Raw genomic sequence first — 17,936 nt, 5'->3', positions numbered from 1 at the left:
GCCCGCAACACTGCTCCATGAACGCGCCCAACAAGCGTTGTGTGTGTGTGTGTGTGTGTGTGTGTGTGTGTGTGTGTGTGTGTGGGTGTGTGTGTGTGTGTGTGTGTGAGAGAGAGAGAGAGAGAGAGCGCGCGTGAAGACAAGAGGAAAGAGGAAACACTTCAAACATAAAATACTGGCTTCTGCCATTGAAGTGTTCAACACTCATGTGTTCAGACAAGTGCAATTATACTGAAAAAGGTCAAACGTGAAAACTATAATTCACCATCAATAGAAACCTCTCTGAGTCAACACAAATCACGTCTTTCGCCCTAAAATGAACCGAAAGTCTGGGGTTTATGTTTGTTTGGGTGGTTTTTATGGTTCCTTTGATCATCTCCGCATCAACCTGCTCATCTCTCAGGTCTATTAAATGTGGCACCACATCGAGCAACCTTAAACATGGATTGAAAGTAGTTTTACGTTATACTAAGCTTTATAAATAACCTTACCTGATTTTCAGCTGCTCTTTTGGGTTGTGGTGGATGTTAAAGGAATGCGCGTTATTTTAATGTAGGGGCGTGGCCAAGGGCTGGCCAGGGCAGGTACAGGTGAGATCGATGCTGCCCCTTCACATCAATGCATTTCCACAGTGCAGGAAAGAAGACACAAAATCACCCCCAGATTTGATCTCTTAGGTCTGAAGGAGAATGGAGCACTCTGTAGCCAAATTGACTGCTAATATTGTAGCGGGAATGTTGTTCGTTCACTTTTCCAGTTTATTTTAGCTTTATTTAAATAAAATAAATCCACATACTCTTCTGCTGTTACTACCTCTGAATGAAAATGTGAAAACAGAATTTTAGAATTTTTTGGAGACTTATAAGTAGATTTATAAGTAGATTTAGACTTTTATTTTTTATTTTTAGCTCTGTCTCAGTTAATCCATTTGCTTCCTACCACTTATTCCTGATCAGATTCCTGTGCTGGAGCCCCTGAGGAACACACTCCTAAGATTGCCAAACCTTTGTGGAGTACACACACTACACACACTTGTCACTACAAACGGATATTTAAAATCTCCAGTCAGTTATTTCGAAAGTAACATGGAAAATTCTAGTGAGGAATATAAAACCAAGCTAGTTGCCTGAATATTCTCTAAGTCCTGCATTACTATTCATCCAAAGCCTCGTTAAGTAGCAGCAAATTTTGCATTATTTTTTCTTCTAATAATACAATTGTGATTCTTTCATGAACACGATTTCTGTGACGTCCATAAATACATTATAGAATTTATGGTTATTGTGAGTAAAGCACTAGTCACAATATTACCAATCAACAAAAGAGCAGATTCCTGCATGAAAACTATGTGCACATTTCCCCTCCTCATGGTAGAAACAGGTTGTCCGGTAGAATAAGAACTTGAATTGGACCATTTTTAGACACCGTGGCTCTATTTTATCTGCTCCATAGCGGAGCACAGAAGACAGCTGCTCAAAGCACTTATCATGCATCTTAAAACATATCTACTGTCATTGCATTGATAAATTGTACACTTAGACTTGAACTTTGGCAGCTGTCTTGTCCCAGTAAGAGAAAAAAACTGGCAGCTTGAGTGAATATTGATTTCTTTTTTTAAAGAGCTCATTAATCAAACATGTCATTCAAAGTTGCTCATCAAAGTTCAGCTGTAATCACAATAACACCGTTCAAGTATTCGTGCATGTGCTGTGTAGGACATGCACGAATCCAGGTTACAGGAAGGTTACATAAAAAGAAGAAAACATATTTTGTGTTGACAAAAAACTTTTTTTTAAAAAAGATTTCCACTATCTGCTATCATGGAGGGGTAATTAATGGTTTTTCCACCGTTGATTGAGGCTGAACTCTTGACTCTGGACACTTTGGGTTAGGTGGGGTAATATTTGACTCTAAATTCTCAACAGGAAATTCTACAAGTGAGCCCGGGTGTTACAAGATGAATATTATTGCTAAATGATGATGCAGCTGTAAAATATGAGTGTTGACGTCAAAAGAGGGTGACAGTTCAGAACGTGTTTTTCATCACTGTTGACCTGATCAGCTGTAATGGAGAGGCGAGGTGTGACCCCCGTCCTCACCCACCAGGAGTCACACCTCTCCATTACAGCTGATCAGGTGAGGAAGGAGCTGAGGAGGACCAAGACAAGGAAAGCTACTGGCCCTGATGGCATCAACTCCAGACTACTCAAGGACTGTGCAGATCAGCTCTGTGGAGTACTCCTGCACATCTTTAACCTGAGCCTCAGTCTGGAGAGAGTTCCACTACTGTGGAAAACATCATGTGTGGTTCTGGTTCCTAAGACTGCGCACGCCAGGGAGCCCAACCACTTCAGGCCAGTGGCTTTAACCTCTCACCTGATGAAGACCATGGAGAGGATTGTTCTCACCCACCTCCGACAGCTGGTGGACAGCAAGATGGACCCTCTACAGTTTGCATATCGATCGGGCATTGGTGTGGATGATGCTGTCATCTACCTGCTGCACCGGTCACTCTCACACCTAGAGAGCACCGGGAGCCCTGTGAGAGTCATGTTCTTTGACTTCTCCAGTGCCTTCAACACAATCCAGCCATCATTGCTGAGAGGGAAGATGGAGGGAGCCGGAGTCGACTGTCACCTAGCTGCCTGGACCACCAACTACCTCACCAACAGACTACAGTACGTGAGGCTCCGTGACTGTGAGTCCGACGTGGTTGTCTGCAGCACGGGGGCACTGCAGGGTACAGTTCTCTCTCCCTTCCTCTTCACTCTCTACACATCGAACTTCAGCCACAACTCAGACAGCTGCCACCTCCAGAAGTTCTCCGACGATACAGCCATCGTTGGACGTGTGTCTGAGGGGAACGAACTGGAGTACAGGGAGGTCATCACCAACTTTGGCGCCTGGTGTGGACTGAACCATCTGCGCATCAACACCAGCAAGACAAAGGAGGTGGTGATCGACTTCAGTAGGAAGGCTTCTCACACTGCACCAGGGAACATCCAGGGTTTGGACATTGAGATCGTGGAGGAGTACAAATACCTGGGTGTTCACCTCAACAATAAACTGGACTGGACTCACAACACAGATGCCCTGTACAAGAAGGGCTAAAGTCGTCTCCATCTGCTGAGGAGACTGAGGTCCTTTGGAGTGTGCAGGTCACTGCTTAGGACTTTTTATGACTGTGGTGGCATCGGTGATCTTCTACGCTGTGGTCTGCTGGAGCTGTGGGAGCTCAGAGAGGGACAGGAAGAGACTCAACAAGCTGGTCAGAAGGGCTGGCTCAGTCCTGGACTGTTCTCTGGACTCCATTGAGGAGGTGGGCGAGAGGAGGATGTTGGCCAAGCTGACATCAATTATGGACACCCCCTCTCACCCCCTACACGAGACTGTGGGGGCCTTAAGCAGCTCCTTCAGCAGCAGACTGTTACACCCACGGTGTAAAAGGGAACGTTACCGCAGGTCATTCATCCCAACTGCCGTCAGATTGTTCAACATGCACAACACTTAATGTAGCACCAATAACCCAGGGTTGGCATATTTGCACTAACTAATCATCCTACCTCTGGTATGTCTTATTTGCACATCTTATTTGCACCTTATTTTTTTGTTTTCACACTGTCTGACACTCCTCCTGTACATATTTTTTTAATAATTTCTGTATATACTGTACAATGTACATAGCAATGTACATAACATAAGAGTCTTTTATTTTTATTTTTTATTTTAGTACTTTTCTGTATTGTACACCACGGGCTACCGCTGTAAAGTGCAATTTCCTCGATGTGGGATCAATAAAGTCTTTTATCCTTATCCTTATCCTTATGAAACAGGCCAGGCTCCCTCAGCCCTTTAGCCCCACAATCAGATTAGATCTGGGTAAAAAGCTCATACGCAGCAACAGGCTCAATCAGATGTTTCTAAACTTGCCTGTTATCTTTAAACTATTTCAGAATCTACCTGTTACTACCTATGAAAGGTCTTTGTTCCTCTAGAGCAGCTTTGAAGTGAACTGAGCAGTAAATTGCCTCATCTGAACTGACAGTCTAACTTTGGTGATGTCATAGCTTCATGTATTTAAGGTCATTCCATTATATGTGATAAAAACTCAAAAGTCCTTCCTCTCGCAGGGAAAAAGAAGCTAATTTGACTGTGCTGCTACTGTGATGGAACATTTTATGTTGTTTACTGGTGATGGTTTCTGCAGCTATGTACTGTATGTTGCTCATACACTCTATCAATTCTTTCATCCTTCTAAAATTAAAATGTAGTTTTTGTCTCAGGTCTTTTGGTATAGTTCACCGTAGATTTGGGGATGTACGTGCATGTGCCTGTGTTTGATACAGCAAAATTGGAGCGCAGGAATGTGTCATGCATTAATTACACTCCACAGGATATCACAACAGTGTCACATTAATATCTCATTGAAATATTCTTGCTGAATCTAAATAACCATTGGTTTTATTAGTTCTAAGATATGTGGAGCAGTTTTCCATGAGGTCGTTTGAAGCTCAGAGTATTAAATAAGCCACAATGGGCAGTGTGATATAACACAACAATTGCATGAACTCATTCCCACTACCGGTATCTGCAGCGAGGAATCGTCAGGTAAAGGTGGAATGATTAACTGAACTCACCTTCATACACCAAAATCAATCGGTCGAATCTGTGACGCTGTTTAACATGCAAAAACACAAAGTCACACAAACAAGACAAGAGTCATACCTTTGCATAGGTTGATTCTTCTTCCACAACCCAGGTTCAATTCTTTTATTCTTTTTAAACTTGTTTTGGTCTTGTGCAATCAGCAAAACACTTTGCTCTCTCACAAATAGGCACCAACCAACAAAATACAGTACATATGCACCTTCTGGAATGTAACCAGGAGGCAAACACAAATATGTAACACATTTCAATGTGGCAAAATAAAATACAAAATTAAAGGAAAAACAAATTTTATTGCGTGGGCACAAATAAAAACATAGTTAAAGTAAATAAAAAGGTCCTGCTACAATAAAGTCATTCAATAAAATATTTGTCAAGTATTAAAGCGTTGTTTTTATGACCCTGCTTTCACCTTGAGTGAAAGAAACCCTCCCGAAGAGAATAAACTCCCTGAGCTTCTCATCTGTATGAGAACTCATTTAAGGGGAGCTTAGCAGCCCTGATCTGGATGTGATGAATTCAGCAACGTACCTTTTTCTGCTTCCCATGTCAACTTCAATCTTAATGTTAAATTGTTATTTTCTCTCTGACTAAAAATGCCCCCCACATAAAGGTCATGGAATGAACGCTTTCTGTCTCTTTCTCCGTTTGTCCTTCTACCCCTCATGAGCGCCTCACCTGACCACCTCCAGTCCCATCGTGGCACCAATTAATCTACCAAAACACAGGAACAGACCCATTAGTTTTGTCTGCAGGATTTGTCAAATGCAACTCATCATCGCAGATTGATCCACACAGTTAATGGGAAATTCAAGGAAAATTAAGTTAAAATGTTCTTTTATCACAAGTTTTGACTGTGCTACTGGGGCATCTTTCCATTTAATTAGCTGAACTGTATCTACAGATGAGCAGAAATGTTTCACTGGACCTAAATCTGAAAATGTCAATAGTTCTCCAACTTCAACAACAAGTGGTGGCTATGGAATGACTACAGAACAACTACAAGCATAGTTAATAGTTTAGAAAAAAAGGCTCTGCATCATAAATAAGTTCAGGTACTCATACTGTGGAGCGTTACAACCAGGATATCTAAAGGAGCATCTGACGTTCACACAGAGGTCTTAAAAAAGTCAGGTGAATGCTCTGCAAAACATTTCACCTTTACCAGTATTTTGTATTTAAAGCAAATTCTAAATGGAAATGATTCCATTCTTTGTCACCGTGGAAACTCAACTCTCTATTTACAGTTACAAACTCATTGTGGTATTATTTGTACAATAAATTTATTTTTAAAAGTAAAACATTACTGAGGTTTTAGCTCTCTCTTTTCTTACAATTCTGCCACTAATTAGTTATTTTTCACTGAATTGTGCCTGGGCAGAGAATCCCACCATACTGGGCGATCTTAAGCCCTATATGTGTATAGAAATTCATATTAAATGAAACAGGTTGCACTGGGACTTATTTTCTTTGTAAGAAAAAGGCACTTAATGTTACTTGCTGGGAACGTTGCTAAAGATGGATTAAGGCTGGATTAAGGCTGGAAGTTTTACACAATTTAAACAAAGTCGTCTTTGATGTAAAATCATGTATATTTGTCTGCTTTTGAGTTAATAACTGTTTTTGACATCACCCCCCAAGATGGCTTAGATAAAAACCAGGATATTTAACTGAATTTGAGCAGTAAATTCCTAGTTGTTGTTGTTTTTTTGTTTTTTTTAAACCCAACAGGCACCATTGATGGTTAAACAAGGATTCATGAAAACACATTTTTTTGTGATGTGTTTAAGTGCAGATGTTGCCATGTTAAAAAAGATTTTAGGTTTTTGTTATTACATTTTACTAAATTGCAAGCACTGATTAAATATAAAGCTTTTAATGACATTATAGTTTGCAATATATAATAAAGCTTCACTAATTTCATTAGTTGTCATAATCCCATTATATATTTGTAATATATTGAGCAGCCACGAGTGGAGCTGAATATTCACATGGTATGGATTATAACCTGAAATTTAAGGCCAGTCGGTGTGAAAATTGTGTGAAACTCTTTTTGTTACCTGAACAGTAGCTAATATCAGATATTACTGAGTTACACTGCCAGAGGCAGCTAGCTATAGATTAACAGTTAGCACTACTGGATGCTCACTGGAGGAAACTCGTTCTCGTCATCCAGACACACTGGTCCAGCAGCAAACTCGTGTTCTGGAATGACTTCACCTTTCTTCGCTCCCCCATCTTCAGAGTAACCTGGAGGAAAACAGGTAAGGCAGCCACGATCAGCATTTTACATTAAACCAAATACATTTCTGCTCTAAACAAACCTGCTTGGATTCAAGGGTGTTTCATCTGAATTTGTAATTTAGCAAACCAAAAAATAGAAATCTAAACAGAAAGAAAAACAAACATTTACTCAAACCATTGTAGCCATCTCCAGTTTTAAATCAGCAAAAATAATTTATCTGACGCGCAATCAAGAATTTTACTTGGATAACCATAATGATAACAAAAGCAAGAATAATGCTCCAAGATAAAGATGAAGGTATTCTGTGGGCGATGGTCGCTCTGGTGACTGGGCTGAGAAGCAGTGGGTTCACATGGAAGGTGTTCTAGTAGTAGGGGAAGGTGCAAGAACACCTTCAGAGCACTGCTGAGGTACCCTTGAGCAAGGTACCAAACCCTCAAATGCTTACATAGGACCCTGCGATGAACTGGCCACTCACCCAGGGGTGGACCTGCCCTCGCCCATATGTGCAGTTTCCCCATGATCATGAAAGGGCTAAAGCGGTCACGACGAGAAAATATATTATATGTTGCAGCAAGGTTTAGCTTTCAGATGAGTCATAATTTTATTATATTGTTTTTTTTTTTTTTTATTGTTACTATTTTTATTATTTTGTATTGTTATTATCTGCTTTGGAACTTTTGTGCCTCAGCCATATGGAGACACTTGCTCTAATCTTTGCTTCCAAGCTCAGCCTATCTGGCCTACGCACAGGGTGTGTGTTATCCAGATGGTCCGAACTTTCCTAATTTGAAATGTTCTGTGAATATTTTATGATGAAAAAGGTGCTTTCGCAAATAGTAAAATTCTAATTTTGTTTGTGAGGACTGTACTGTTATTGTTTCTGGTAATATTATTCCAATACTTTGTAATAATACTTTGAGGTGTATATACCCCCCAATACCCCTCAGGCAGCACATATATCTTACTAAAACAAAAGTGCTTATTAAATCCATCTAAGAGTTTGTCTGCTCACTAACCAGTAAGGGTTGCAGTCACAGGCCCAGAGGCTGGTAAGGCAGCAGTTGCAGCATAGGACGGAAAAGGCTGTACTGGCATCGTGACCTCTGCCCCCACTGAATCTGTTTCTTGAGTCTGCTCATCGTCTGGTCCAAACAGCCTGTGGTAAATTATCATTTTATAATTTTCATTCATGTGTGCAGCACAGTTGTTAAAACAGGATCAAATGAGAGATTCTCTATACAGAGTTTGCATTTTGTATTTTCTCCAGATAACTTGGGTTCATTAACAGCATGTTGAATGGAGACAGCTGCACCACTTAAATTGCTGCTTGACATAAGTTTCTAGGAATGAGAGCAGAAAATGGATGGGGATATTTCTTGGACATGGTAGATTGTGCTTTTTGGTTCCCTTTCTCTTTATTTTGCCTACAATAAATACAATTAAATAATTTTACAAACCTGTGCTTATAAACAAGCATGCACTCCCCTCCATCCAGTGGATCCACATTGTAAATGAAGAACTGGCCCTCAGCTGTTGCCACAAGCAGCCGTGGAAGCTTCTGGATCCTATAACAACAGTAAAAACACGGCCCCCAATGGTTTGCATTCTTCATCAAAAATGCTTTTAATCCTCTTCCACACCCTGCAAATTCACTGTATCAAAGTTTACTTGGGATTTTTCCAGACTTTTGGGATCTGAAAAATGTTACATTTGATGAATGTTCAATGGTTCAACTTTAGCTTATTCAGATGCTGAGAAAGATCTTCTAAAAAGGCCCAAACAAAACTCACATGGCCAAAGCACAGATGTTCCTCTGGTTGGTCTTCAGCAAGTGGACTGTGGCAAAGGCCCGGTCTTGGCTCATCATGTCCGATACCTGAGCAGGGAAATAGCTGGTGGCTGCAGAGAGCACCTTCCCCACATAGGCTGTCCAGGTGGAAGTGTCATCCCCGGCACTGTAGATGGTGACAAACCTCCTTTAGAGCAGGTTCCCCTCAAATCTGCTCTACATGCAAAAACACCACTGAACAGACCAGCTAGTGATATAGAAAAACTAAAACATCCCAGTATACCTGCCCAAAGTCAATGGTGCACTTTTAAATTTCTTAAAAAACAAAACAATGTTGTCAGTATAGTCACTGTTAAAATGTTGTTTTTTACAAAGTAATACAGGACAAATATAATGTCACTTAGACAACTAAACTCCTTGTATTCAAGTGTTTTGATTTACGAAATAGTGAAAAAAAAAAAAAAAAAAAGTCAATGTGTACACAAAAGTATTCAGAAATTCTGCAGAACCCGGCAAAATTCCTAACTGAAGAAGAAATTTGAAACAATCCTCAAAAAGTGTGTTTTATACAGTTAAGTATTTTGCATTATAATTATTGTTTTAGGCATATGTGATAACTTTCAATTATGACACAAATGTAGTTGTGTCCGATTTTGTATATTTTTAGAACAGATTATAGAAAATTCAGTGTATTTCCCAAAAGATGGATAGATGATGGATATATTTTTATAAACTCTGTGAAGTTATTGTATTTTTTGGACTTTTGACTGGCAAAGTTTGCGATAATGGGTTCACATTGCTTTGTCAGACCATCCATCTTTCATCGAAACAGCTGCAGAATATGTGTGTGCGTGTGAGTGTGTGTGTGTGCGTGTGAGTGTGTGTGTGTGTGTGTGTGTGTTTTCCTACTTGGGCTCTAGTTGCTCCAGTTTGAAGATATGTACTGTCTCCGTGTTACTAGATGCACAGAGGAACTGCCCATCAGGACTGAAGGACAAAGAGCTGATACTGACATACCTGCAGATACATGAAACCAGCACAGACAATATTTACATGACTATAAAGCAGTTATCACCAATAAATCATCACCAATTCTCATGCATGGCAGCGCCATAGTAACAGCTTCATGGTTTATATGTCTGATGTCAGATCATTACTGTCCACCACTGGGTGCTGATGTAATATAGTGGGTAGGAACCTCTTCATTCCTCGGCGGAACTCAAACAAACGAAGGCCCTCTGGAATGGAGAACACTCGAATGACAGTACCCTGTGAAGAAAAAGGGCCAAGGAAGTGGAAGCTGTATAACGCTGTAGCAGAGCATCTTCTAGCAGATGATTTCATGACAATTTAACATTTAAAAGATGGTGTGAGTAAAACATTATGTTGTTTCCATTATAGTCCATAATACCTCAGGCAGTGGCTTATAGTTGCTTTGTCAAATTGCATATTAAATAGCAATGTAAAATTCTGTCGAAGGATCAAGCATGTGTATACAGTATGTCTGTAAGTTCTAAAACATCATTGATGACGATAATAGCAGGATTAATTGTTGTATGTGCCGCATTTCTACAGGCTGACTTGGTGAAAGAGCTGTGAGTTTTACTGTGCATCAAGAAGTTTGGTTAAAGGCAGTAAAACACAACTGTTCTCAACATCCCTGGGTCTAGCTCACTGCTAGAAAGAAAGAAGAAAGAAAGAAAGAAAGAAAGAAAGAAAGAAAGAAAGAAAGAAAGGAAGGAAGGAAGGAAGGAAGGAAGGAAGGAAGGAAGGAAGGAAGGAAGGAAGGAAGGAAGGAAGATGATTCCTCTAACCCTTTCGGAGGCGCTGGCTAGTTGGCTGGCTGTGGTGTTGAAGCTCAGTGCTGCCAGGGGGCTGTCATGGGCAGTAATCACTGCCACTGTGCTCTGGAATTAAAGTCAAACACACAACCACATCCACATGAGACACAAAGACAAAAGGATTGGCTGGGACAACAGGTTGAATTTCAATTTTCTTCATGTTTGTCTGAACCACAGAAACAATATAGAAGAGAAACAAAGCACAAACCATAGAAAAGCTTAGATACCCCTGCAGTTGTAGGACTGTTATAGGACTGTACAACAAAATGATAAAACAATCATAACAGACAGCCTAGCTGCATGACAGTGGGTTTATACTAATAAACGTCTGCACTACAGTTATCATTTATTCTTACCAAACTGTTGGCATCATACACAATGATCTCTCCATTGGTGGCACTCCCAGGGTATGCTAGGTACGAGTTGGAATGGTTGATAGATAGAGCAAAGAGCCCTGTGAGAGGAAAGAGAACAAATGAAACATGATGAGTCCCAGTCGGCTATTTATTTAGCTGTCCAGCTACTAATCCACCCTCATACTGTATGAGGATAATAATTCACAGACGGTAGAGCCGAAGCAGGTGACCTGAAGCGTTCACATGACTCGTCACCCTATCTCTTGCTGACGCACTTGCAGTGAGCCTTGGTGTCCCAACCTCCCACTAGTGGATAAATGTTTGTGCACAACAGATGGGCAGTAAAATAACTATCCTGAGGGTGGTACTTTGGGTTAATTAGAAGGTGGCCCCACTTGCACTTTGCAAGCCTAAACAAATATTTGGCAACGCATGATGTGGAACTACAGGAGTTAAAAAACACAGTGACAGAATTACCAAGAGTTAGTAGGAAAAATTAGATTTCCTCTTCAGTTTTAAAATATAAAAAAAGAAGATTAGCAGTACTTTCAGTATCAGAATTGTCTACCAAGAGGCCTTTAGCCATTGCTTCACATGGAGTCTATTGTTCGTTTTTCAAAGTAAATGTGTGTGATTGATGTGTGAATGGTGTGTGATTGATGTGTGAATGGTGTGTGATTGGTGTGTGAATGGTGTGTGGTTGCTGTATGACTGGTGTGTGGAACAGAGTAAGTGGCCTCAGCAGCTCCCATGAACAGTATAAAGAAAAGGAATATAGAAAGCAAACATAGATGGATGGATGAAGCTCCTTCACACACCTGAAGTGGGGGATGCTGACAGCTGAGCCCATGTGTGTTACCTGAATTGTTAGCTGGAGTGTTGAGAAGAGTCTTTATCAGTTTCATGTCTTTGATGTTGTGAATATATATGGACTCTTCCAGGCACACAACAAGCCTCTGTAAAACAGCAGATTAGGAACAACAACAACATTATGTTAAACATAGTTGTATCGTACACAATATTGGGCTTGCAACTTCATTACATTATGGGGAAAAAATGTTTACCACATTCAACAATAAAAATGATAATACAGTGCTCAAATGTGTAGAAAAGCATTACTTATCATACAACTGATTAAACACAGATTATGGGCTCTCTGATATTCATTTTCATTAAAACGTGTAAATTATTGCAACTGAATAATAGCGTGCTGCATATTAACAGCTAATGCATGGATAGAACATTAACAGTTATATAAAAGAATCATGCTTATCATATTTTGCTTATTGCTTTTGGCTTATTAAATAGCTAAAGTTTTCTAGCTGCTAAACATACAAATATGTGACTGTTGAGTGCACTCTGTACAATCAGTATCCTTGCAGATACAGGGAAGACATAAAGGTAGACATAAAGGTATCTACTTTGTGATAAAAGACACATTTATACATCTCTCGAAGCGTACTCAGTGCTGCTAGTAGGTGCTTCACCTGTCTGTTGAGTTTGACAGCCAGGATATTGCTGGGGTAACTGTAGTTACAGATTTCTGTGCCCTTCTTGAAGTGGTAAATGTTCATACGCTTTGGTGTGGTTGTGCTCACCACGACAACCAGACTGCTTGAGAACAGACGCTCTACGATGTACACATCTGGAGTCTCTGCTGGGAGAGGAGAGAACGTGATGAAAGTCTTTGGTTTCATTTTAAAATAGGTACGTCTTAAACCAAGATTCTATAGCCAGTTATATTCCATAGGCCAGTACACCAGGCACCAGTCCCACCCAGCTACAGTGGTGTGGCTTGTCTTCACTCTTGACTATTAAATGATTCAGAGGTTGTTCTCAGGTGCAAACACACCACTGTCTCCCATGGCCTGTGATCCTAATAACTCACATCATGTATCCATTTAAGGTTCGCATTAATCCAGCTCATATATTAATGTGATTCATGTTGTTGATTGTAATTTAGTGAGGTTTACCAGAGAGTCGAGTGGCCTGATGGACACCCCCTTCAAGTGGTTGCCACAGACATTGATGGAAGAACTCCCCAATTAGAGCTATCCAGTAGGACAGTCTCACCTCCCACCAAGCTAGTCAGAAGCTAAGAAACATCTTTCTGTTTTTTTAAACAGTCCAGTGAGAATCTTCAAGGACATAGTCCTATTGCATGTAAATGATGCCTTTTGAAGCTGTAAAAATAGAGAATACCGGTAGGTACACTAAAATAGGTTTCCACATTTATGTGAATAGAAACTGTCTGGCCGGCTGATGAATGCAGCCCCATGTCTAATGTTGAGAAGTGATGTAAACAGCCCTGCAGTTTAGCTTAAATATTGGAAAATGCCAGACCAACAAGAGCATATTGCTGACACACTGTAGTTATTGCAATTTGTTCCAACTTAATTGAGGTTGGAATACATTACATACATTAATTGACATCTCAGCTTAGCATTGGAGACACAGTTACAGCATCTCTGCCTCTTCACACAATCTTTTGTTCTTATGAGAACAAATGGTGACACAGTATGTTGCCTAACACACCAGAAAGTTAAAAAAAAACTCTTGTCTTCTTTGGCAAATTTGAGAGTGGACAGGTTATAATCACAGTCAGCTACATATTTTCTGACATTGAACCAGCAAAAAAACAGAGCAATTTTGTGCTGGGTGATGTGGTTCTTGGTGCAGTTGTGTCTGTCTTTATGTACAATGGAAATTCATTTCGTAAGCCAGTGATTCGTGAAGTCTTTTTTCTGGAATATAAGACAGCGTGATGATAAATCTCATTTTGTAATGAAGCCATTTGCTGAATTAGAGTAAAGCTTTCATCCTCCTTCATAAACCAGTGACTGTATCTCCAAATGTATATCAAAAATGGATTTTATAGTCATCAGCTGTCGACATCATTAGGCTTCCTAAATTTGACAATTTGCGTCACTTGAACATCTTAGAAGGGTGGTGCTATTGCCTTTACCATTCTGTTTACTTTCCTTTAGGTACAATGTAAAACATAAAATTAGAAGCATCAGGTTATACAGGAGGAACATGAATCCAGGTCCTGATTGATTTGAAGGAAAACTTTTGTTGGCCTTACACTGCACACAGAGCAAAATCTGAAATAACACTGAATTGCGCTAACTATTCCTGCAACTCAAATTTCAGAACTAACTCAAAAATCTGCTCAAAATTAAGCAGCTTTGTAGCACCTGAAGACAAGGCTAAAAACAGTGCCGGAAAAGAGATAAAGAAAAAACAGTAGTTGCACTGGTGTTTTTGTGACACTAAATGATTTAAACTGCATTATCTTTTCTTTTCTCAATATATTGAGGAAGGAAAGCATTATCAACATCATTCGAATGTAGTTGAGATTTGATAGGTGTTAATATGTGTGAGCACTCTTTCTCCTCGTTGTTTATGGACCTTTGTTGTTTATGGATCACTAATGGCAGCTGCTAGCATCTATTTCTACAGTAGCATCTATAGGTATAGCAGTATGGATATCCTTGTTCTCTTGACAAATCTGTTTAAATGAAATATAATATTTTATTAAACGTGGACAATTCTGACTCTCTACTGACCACTCTCATGAATACAGTCCAGTTTTTCCACGGTGGTCAAAGAAAACAGCTTATAACCAGTCTTCGTTCCCACAGCCAATGACCTGCAACACACAAACACAAAAGCATCAATACAGTATATTCCCATCAGCAGGACTGGATACCAAACTTAAAATAAATGTCTGACTAATCCTCTGAGCTGAAATTCAAGGAAAATTTAAGGTAACACCCTGTTGACTTTTAGGGTGTGTTCGCCTCCAGTATTTAATTAACTATGTTGAACAGACGCCCCTTGTGGATAAAACGTTGTATTGCGTGATAGAGGTTCAACTGTACATACATCTATGTAAGAGGGAGAGAAGACAAGGACATGAAGTGTACATGCATCTTCGGTATTTGAATATGATGTGTCATGGACGATATGGATGTTAAAGGTTTTTGAAGGTTTGAACAAGGAAAGGTTTTCATACACACCGCTATGGACTCTACCAGAAGGATGCACCACGTTTGCTTGGTTTGTTGAAATCTTTAGAATTTATTTTTATTTTTTTGCAACTTACTCCCCTTAATGTGCACACGCACATGCACTCAGGTACACACAAACACAGATAGATGGATAAAGATATAGAGCAAGTTTAAGATTTTTAGCTCAACAGAATAGAGGGTCAAAACAGAGGCAAAAATGCCCTTAAAGTCTTTACAACCTTCAAACAGTTTATATATTTGACAGGTGCTTGTTTGTGAAATTTCTGTCTTTACTCCAGAAGGTGAGTTCTGTACATTCCTGTCCTGTTTCATCCTGTTTTCTGAGCAGGAGGAAACCTGCTCGATTTCATCAAGAAGCTCATATGATTGCGAGGTCAAACCTAATTTCTGTCTTGATCCATGTCCTCAACTTGAGGCAGGGTATTGTCTTTAGACTGCTAGGCTGTTGTCAGGAGGCCAGAGAACATTGGGTCACAGCCTTATCTCACATTTTTCAACACTTTAATTAGGCAAGTTACTAGCTGACATCCTGGTTATTGTGCAATAAACTGAATATTCTACAGTATTTTTTCCAATCTATCCTTTACGCCTATTCTCCAGTTCTCCGAGTACTTACATTGTAATAAGCAACACAGTTACAACCTGTAATTTGAATGTCCTGTGCACTGTCCTTAAGCAAGGCACTAAAATGGACCTACTGGCCAAGAGAAAACTATTTATTCAAACAGATCAGTCACACAAAACTGTTTAAGGTTGCCACTGCAACCCAATCACTTATTCATGGGTTTTGCAGGGTGTAAGATCCATGGATTTTTCTTTCTTTTTTGATGATTTACATCTTGACTTGTATTGAGCAATACTTTTAATTTTACACCTCTAATATGCTTTATAACACCACCATTGTACTGAGGACATGTTTTTTTGCTGACATCTGCACTCGCCTCTGCTTTTGAGCTAAATCCTTTCCCCACAAAGCTACTAATAAGCTTCACAGCACTAAGCATTATCCAGGGTCGTATTTATAACGTACTTCATGTCGCATAGGGTATAATGTGGTGCAACACAGCAATATTATTAAAGGCTATTGGTTTTAGAAACACGAACACACGTCTAGGCTTCCCTTTCTCATAAACGTATAAAGATGCCACATTGAGTAAAAAGATGGGCTAGAGCTGAGTACTGAGTGCGTACCGATGGACCGAAATTTTACTGTTTGCCTTACAGTATAATGACGTCATCGTGTCTACAGTAACTAGTAGTTAGAAAAGAAATTATAATGCTTACGAAATAACTGTTTGCGCTGCCCTGTCCCTTTACATGTTTGCGTGTAATACGGACTGTGTATAGCTTATATGATTAAGAGCCAACTAGTGCCCTGTGTATTAATAATAACAATAATAATAATACATAATGACCGAATGTATCATTTAAGGGTATATCTAGTCTTGTTTCTTTGAGATAGTCCACTATTTGACCCTGTCTTTGCTTTTATACGTACGTGGAGTCTTGGTTAAATGAGGCGCAGCCAAACCGAAGCCCCAAGTCGCCCGGTCCGCTAGGCCCTCCGGTATCCTCTCCGGTCTCCATCCCGATCTCCAGCGACCTCCTTCCCACCCTTCGCCCAGCTTTGGAGGTCTGGGATCGGCTGCTCTTCTTCGCTCGATGTCGGCGGAAGACGGCTTCAATACGGAGAAATGTGGACCGGGTCAGTGCTCGGGGCAGGGTCGGCGGTTCCCTCCGCAGGGAGCACGGTCAAGTTTAGGTTTAGTGTGGGGTTTTCAGGCGAGGGGGGGGGCGACGACCCCTGAAATGGAGGAAAAGACGGGGAAACAGAAGCAAAACAAGAACAGCTGACAGCGACGCGTCACACACGGGCCTCCTGTGATTGGATGGGAGTCGGCGCCCGCTCGCGCGGCTCAGAATGTGATTGGCCAGTCGCATAATGCGTATTTCCATTGGTTCCCAGGACGGAGTGGAATTTGGTTACTTTATCGACGGTATGAACATTTTCGTCTCAGGAAGTGCACGTGATTTTGTTCCATTCTTATTCAATATCTACGGGGTGGACGTATTGATATTTAAATAAATACCACAGCCACTTAAAGTACTTTTTGTTGCAGTTCTTGCAATATGCACATCACTGTGCAAGTACTGTATTAAATATTTTAGGGTCCTTCAAACGTTTGACATTAGCGCTAGATTAAAGGTAGGCTTCATTAGAAAAAGTCAAAGTTGTTATATTAGGATCACCATGTAGTAGCATCTGCCTGGTATTAAAGAATATCCTGAGACAATAGGGCTGTCAGGATGTGTTGGCCAGGTTACCACAGGTTTTCTGAGGTAGAGGCTGTGTAGTAGAACTGGTTTAGTTTGTTAGCTTAGTTGCATGTCCTCTGTTGTATCCTCCCACTTCACTGTCCTTCCTTCTCCCACTGCTAAATGACCTCTCTGACCTTCACTTCTGCCTTATTGTTTCATGTATATGAGCTATTATCTTTTCTTCCTGGGCACATTGTATAAATCCACTTTATTTTTCAATGGCATAGCCATGCTTTTGTGAGTTCAGACTTTGTGTTTTGTTATTTGGGCTTGATTGCTAGTGTCAGCTCATTCTTGTGCTGACCTTATTAATGCAATCCTTCAACAATTTGTGGCTTTGCTTTGGAGTCAATTCAGACCTTGTCTGGGTGATACAATTGCGGGATAATGAAAATGAAATTGATCACATAAAAGTCAAAATTTCAAAATCTCCTCAAAGAGAACTATGATTGATACAAGTATTGAATACCATAAAATCTGTTCACATTATTAGGTCAGCTGGATAAACAACTGGAACCCAATTTGCCTTTGCAATCATTTGATGTGTGTCTCATTTAAAAACAGCCTCCATGTCAGACTTTTTGTGTAATATTGAAAGCAAAATGCAGTATTTTATCATAAAATACTGCAATAAAGGAGGATTAGATACGCATGTCATAAACCAAAAGGCCTAACTAACAAATC

General features: G+C 40.1%; 1 protein-coding gene across 2 annotated transcripts; it reads right to left on the bottom strand.

Annotated features, from left to right (window-relative positions):
* Positions 1 to 4,726: 4,726 nt before the first annotated feature.
* On the bottom strand, positions 4,727 to 16,807 carry wipi1 (WD repeat domain, phosphoinositide interacting 1). Of its 2 annotated transcripts, none has more exons than XM_029836601.1 (13): positions 16,432 to 16,807; positions 14,469 to 14,551; positions 12,387 to 12,553; positions 11,759 to 11,855; positions 10,900 to 10,997; positions 10,517 to 10,609; positions 9,901 to 9,971; positions 9,612 to 9,719; positions 8,704 to 8,868; positions 8,371 to 8,478; positions 7,930 to 8,069; positions 6,815 to 6,915; positions 4,727 to 5,379 (listed from the first exon to the last, which is right to left on the bottom strand). In XM_029836601.1, the coding sequence occupies exons 1-13, from the start codon at positions 16,518 to 16,520 to the stop codon at positions 5,329 to 5,331; spliced, it is 1,371 nt and encodes a 456-aa protein (XP_029692461.1). In that variant the 5' UTR covers positions 16,521 to 16,807; the 3' UTR covers positions 4,727 to 5,328. The 2 variants fall into 2 exon arrangements, with proteins under 2 accessions (XP_029692461.1, XP_003964417.1); XM_003964368.3 differs by having other exon boundaries at positions 12,387 to 12,556; positions 16,432 to 16,806.
* Positions 16,808 to 17,936: the final 1,129 nt, after the last annotated feature.

This window comes from Takifugu rubripes, chromosome 5, assembly GCF_901000725.2.
Source record: "Takifugu rubripes chromosome 5, fTakRub1.2, whole genome shotgun sequence".
In the NCBI taxonomy this organism is placed as follows: Eukaryota; Metazoa; Chordata; class Actinopteri; order Tetraodontiformes; family Tetraodontidae; genus Takifugu; species Takifugu rubripes.
This window is presented reverse-complemented; position numbering and strand designations above follow the sequence as displayed.

Bases quoted from the DNA above. Each gene is read 5' to 3' on its own strand.
- wipi1 (XM_003964368.3), bottom strand. From the start codon at position 16,520: ATGGAGACCGGAGAGGATACCGGAGGGCCTAGCGGACCGGGCGACTTG. The intron at 14,552-16,431 runs GTACGTATAAAA...TGTGTGTTGCAG, and splicing joins TCATTTAACCAAGACTCCAC to GTCATTGGCTGTGGGAACGA. The intron at 9,972-10,516 runs GTTAGAGGAATC...TTTTCTTCACAG, and splicing joins TAGCCAGCGCCTCCGAAAGG to GGTACTGTCATTCGAGTGTT.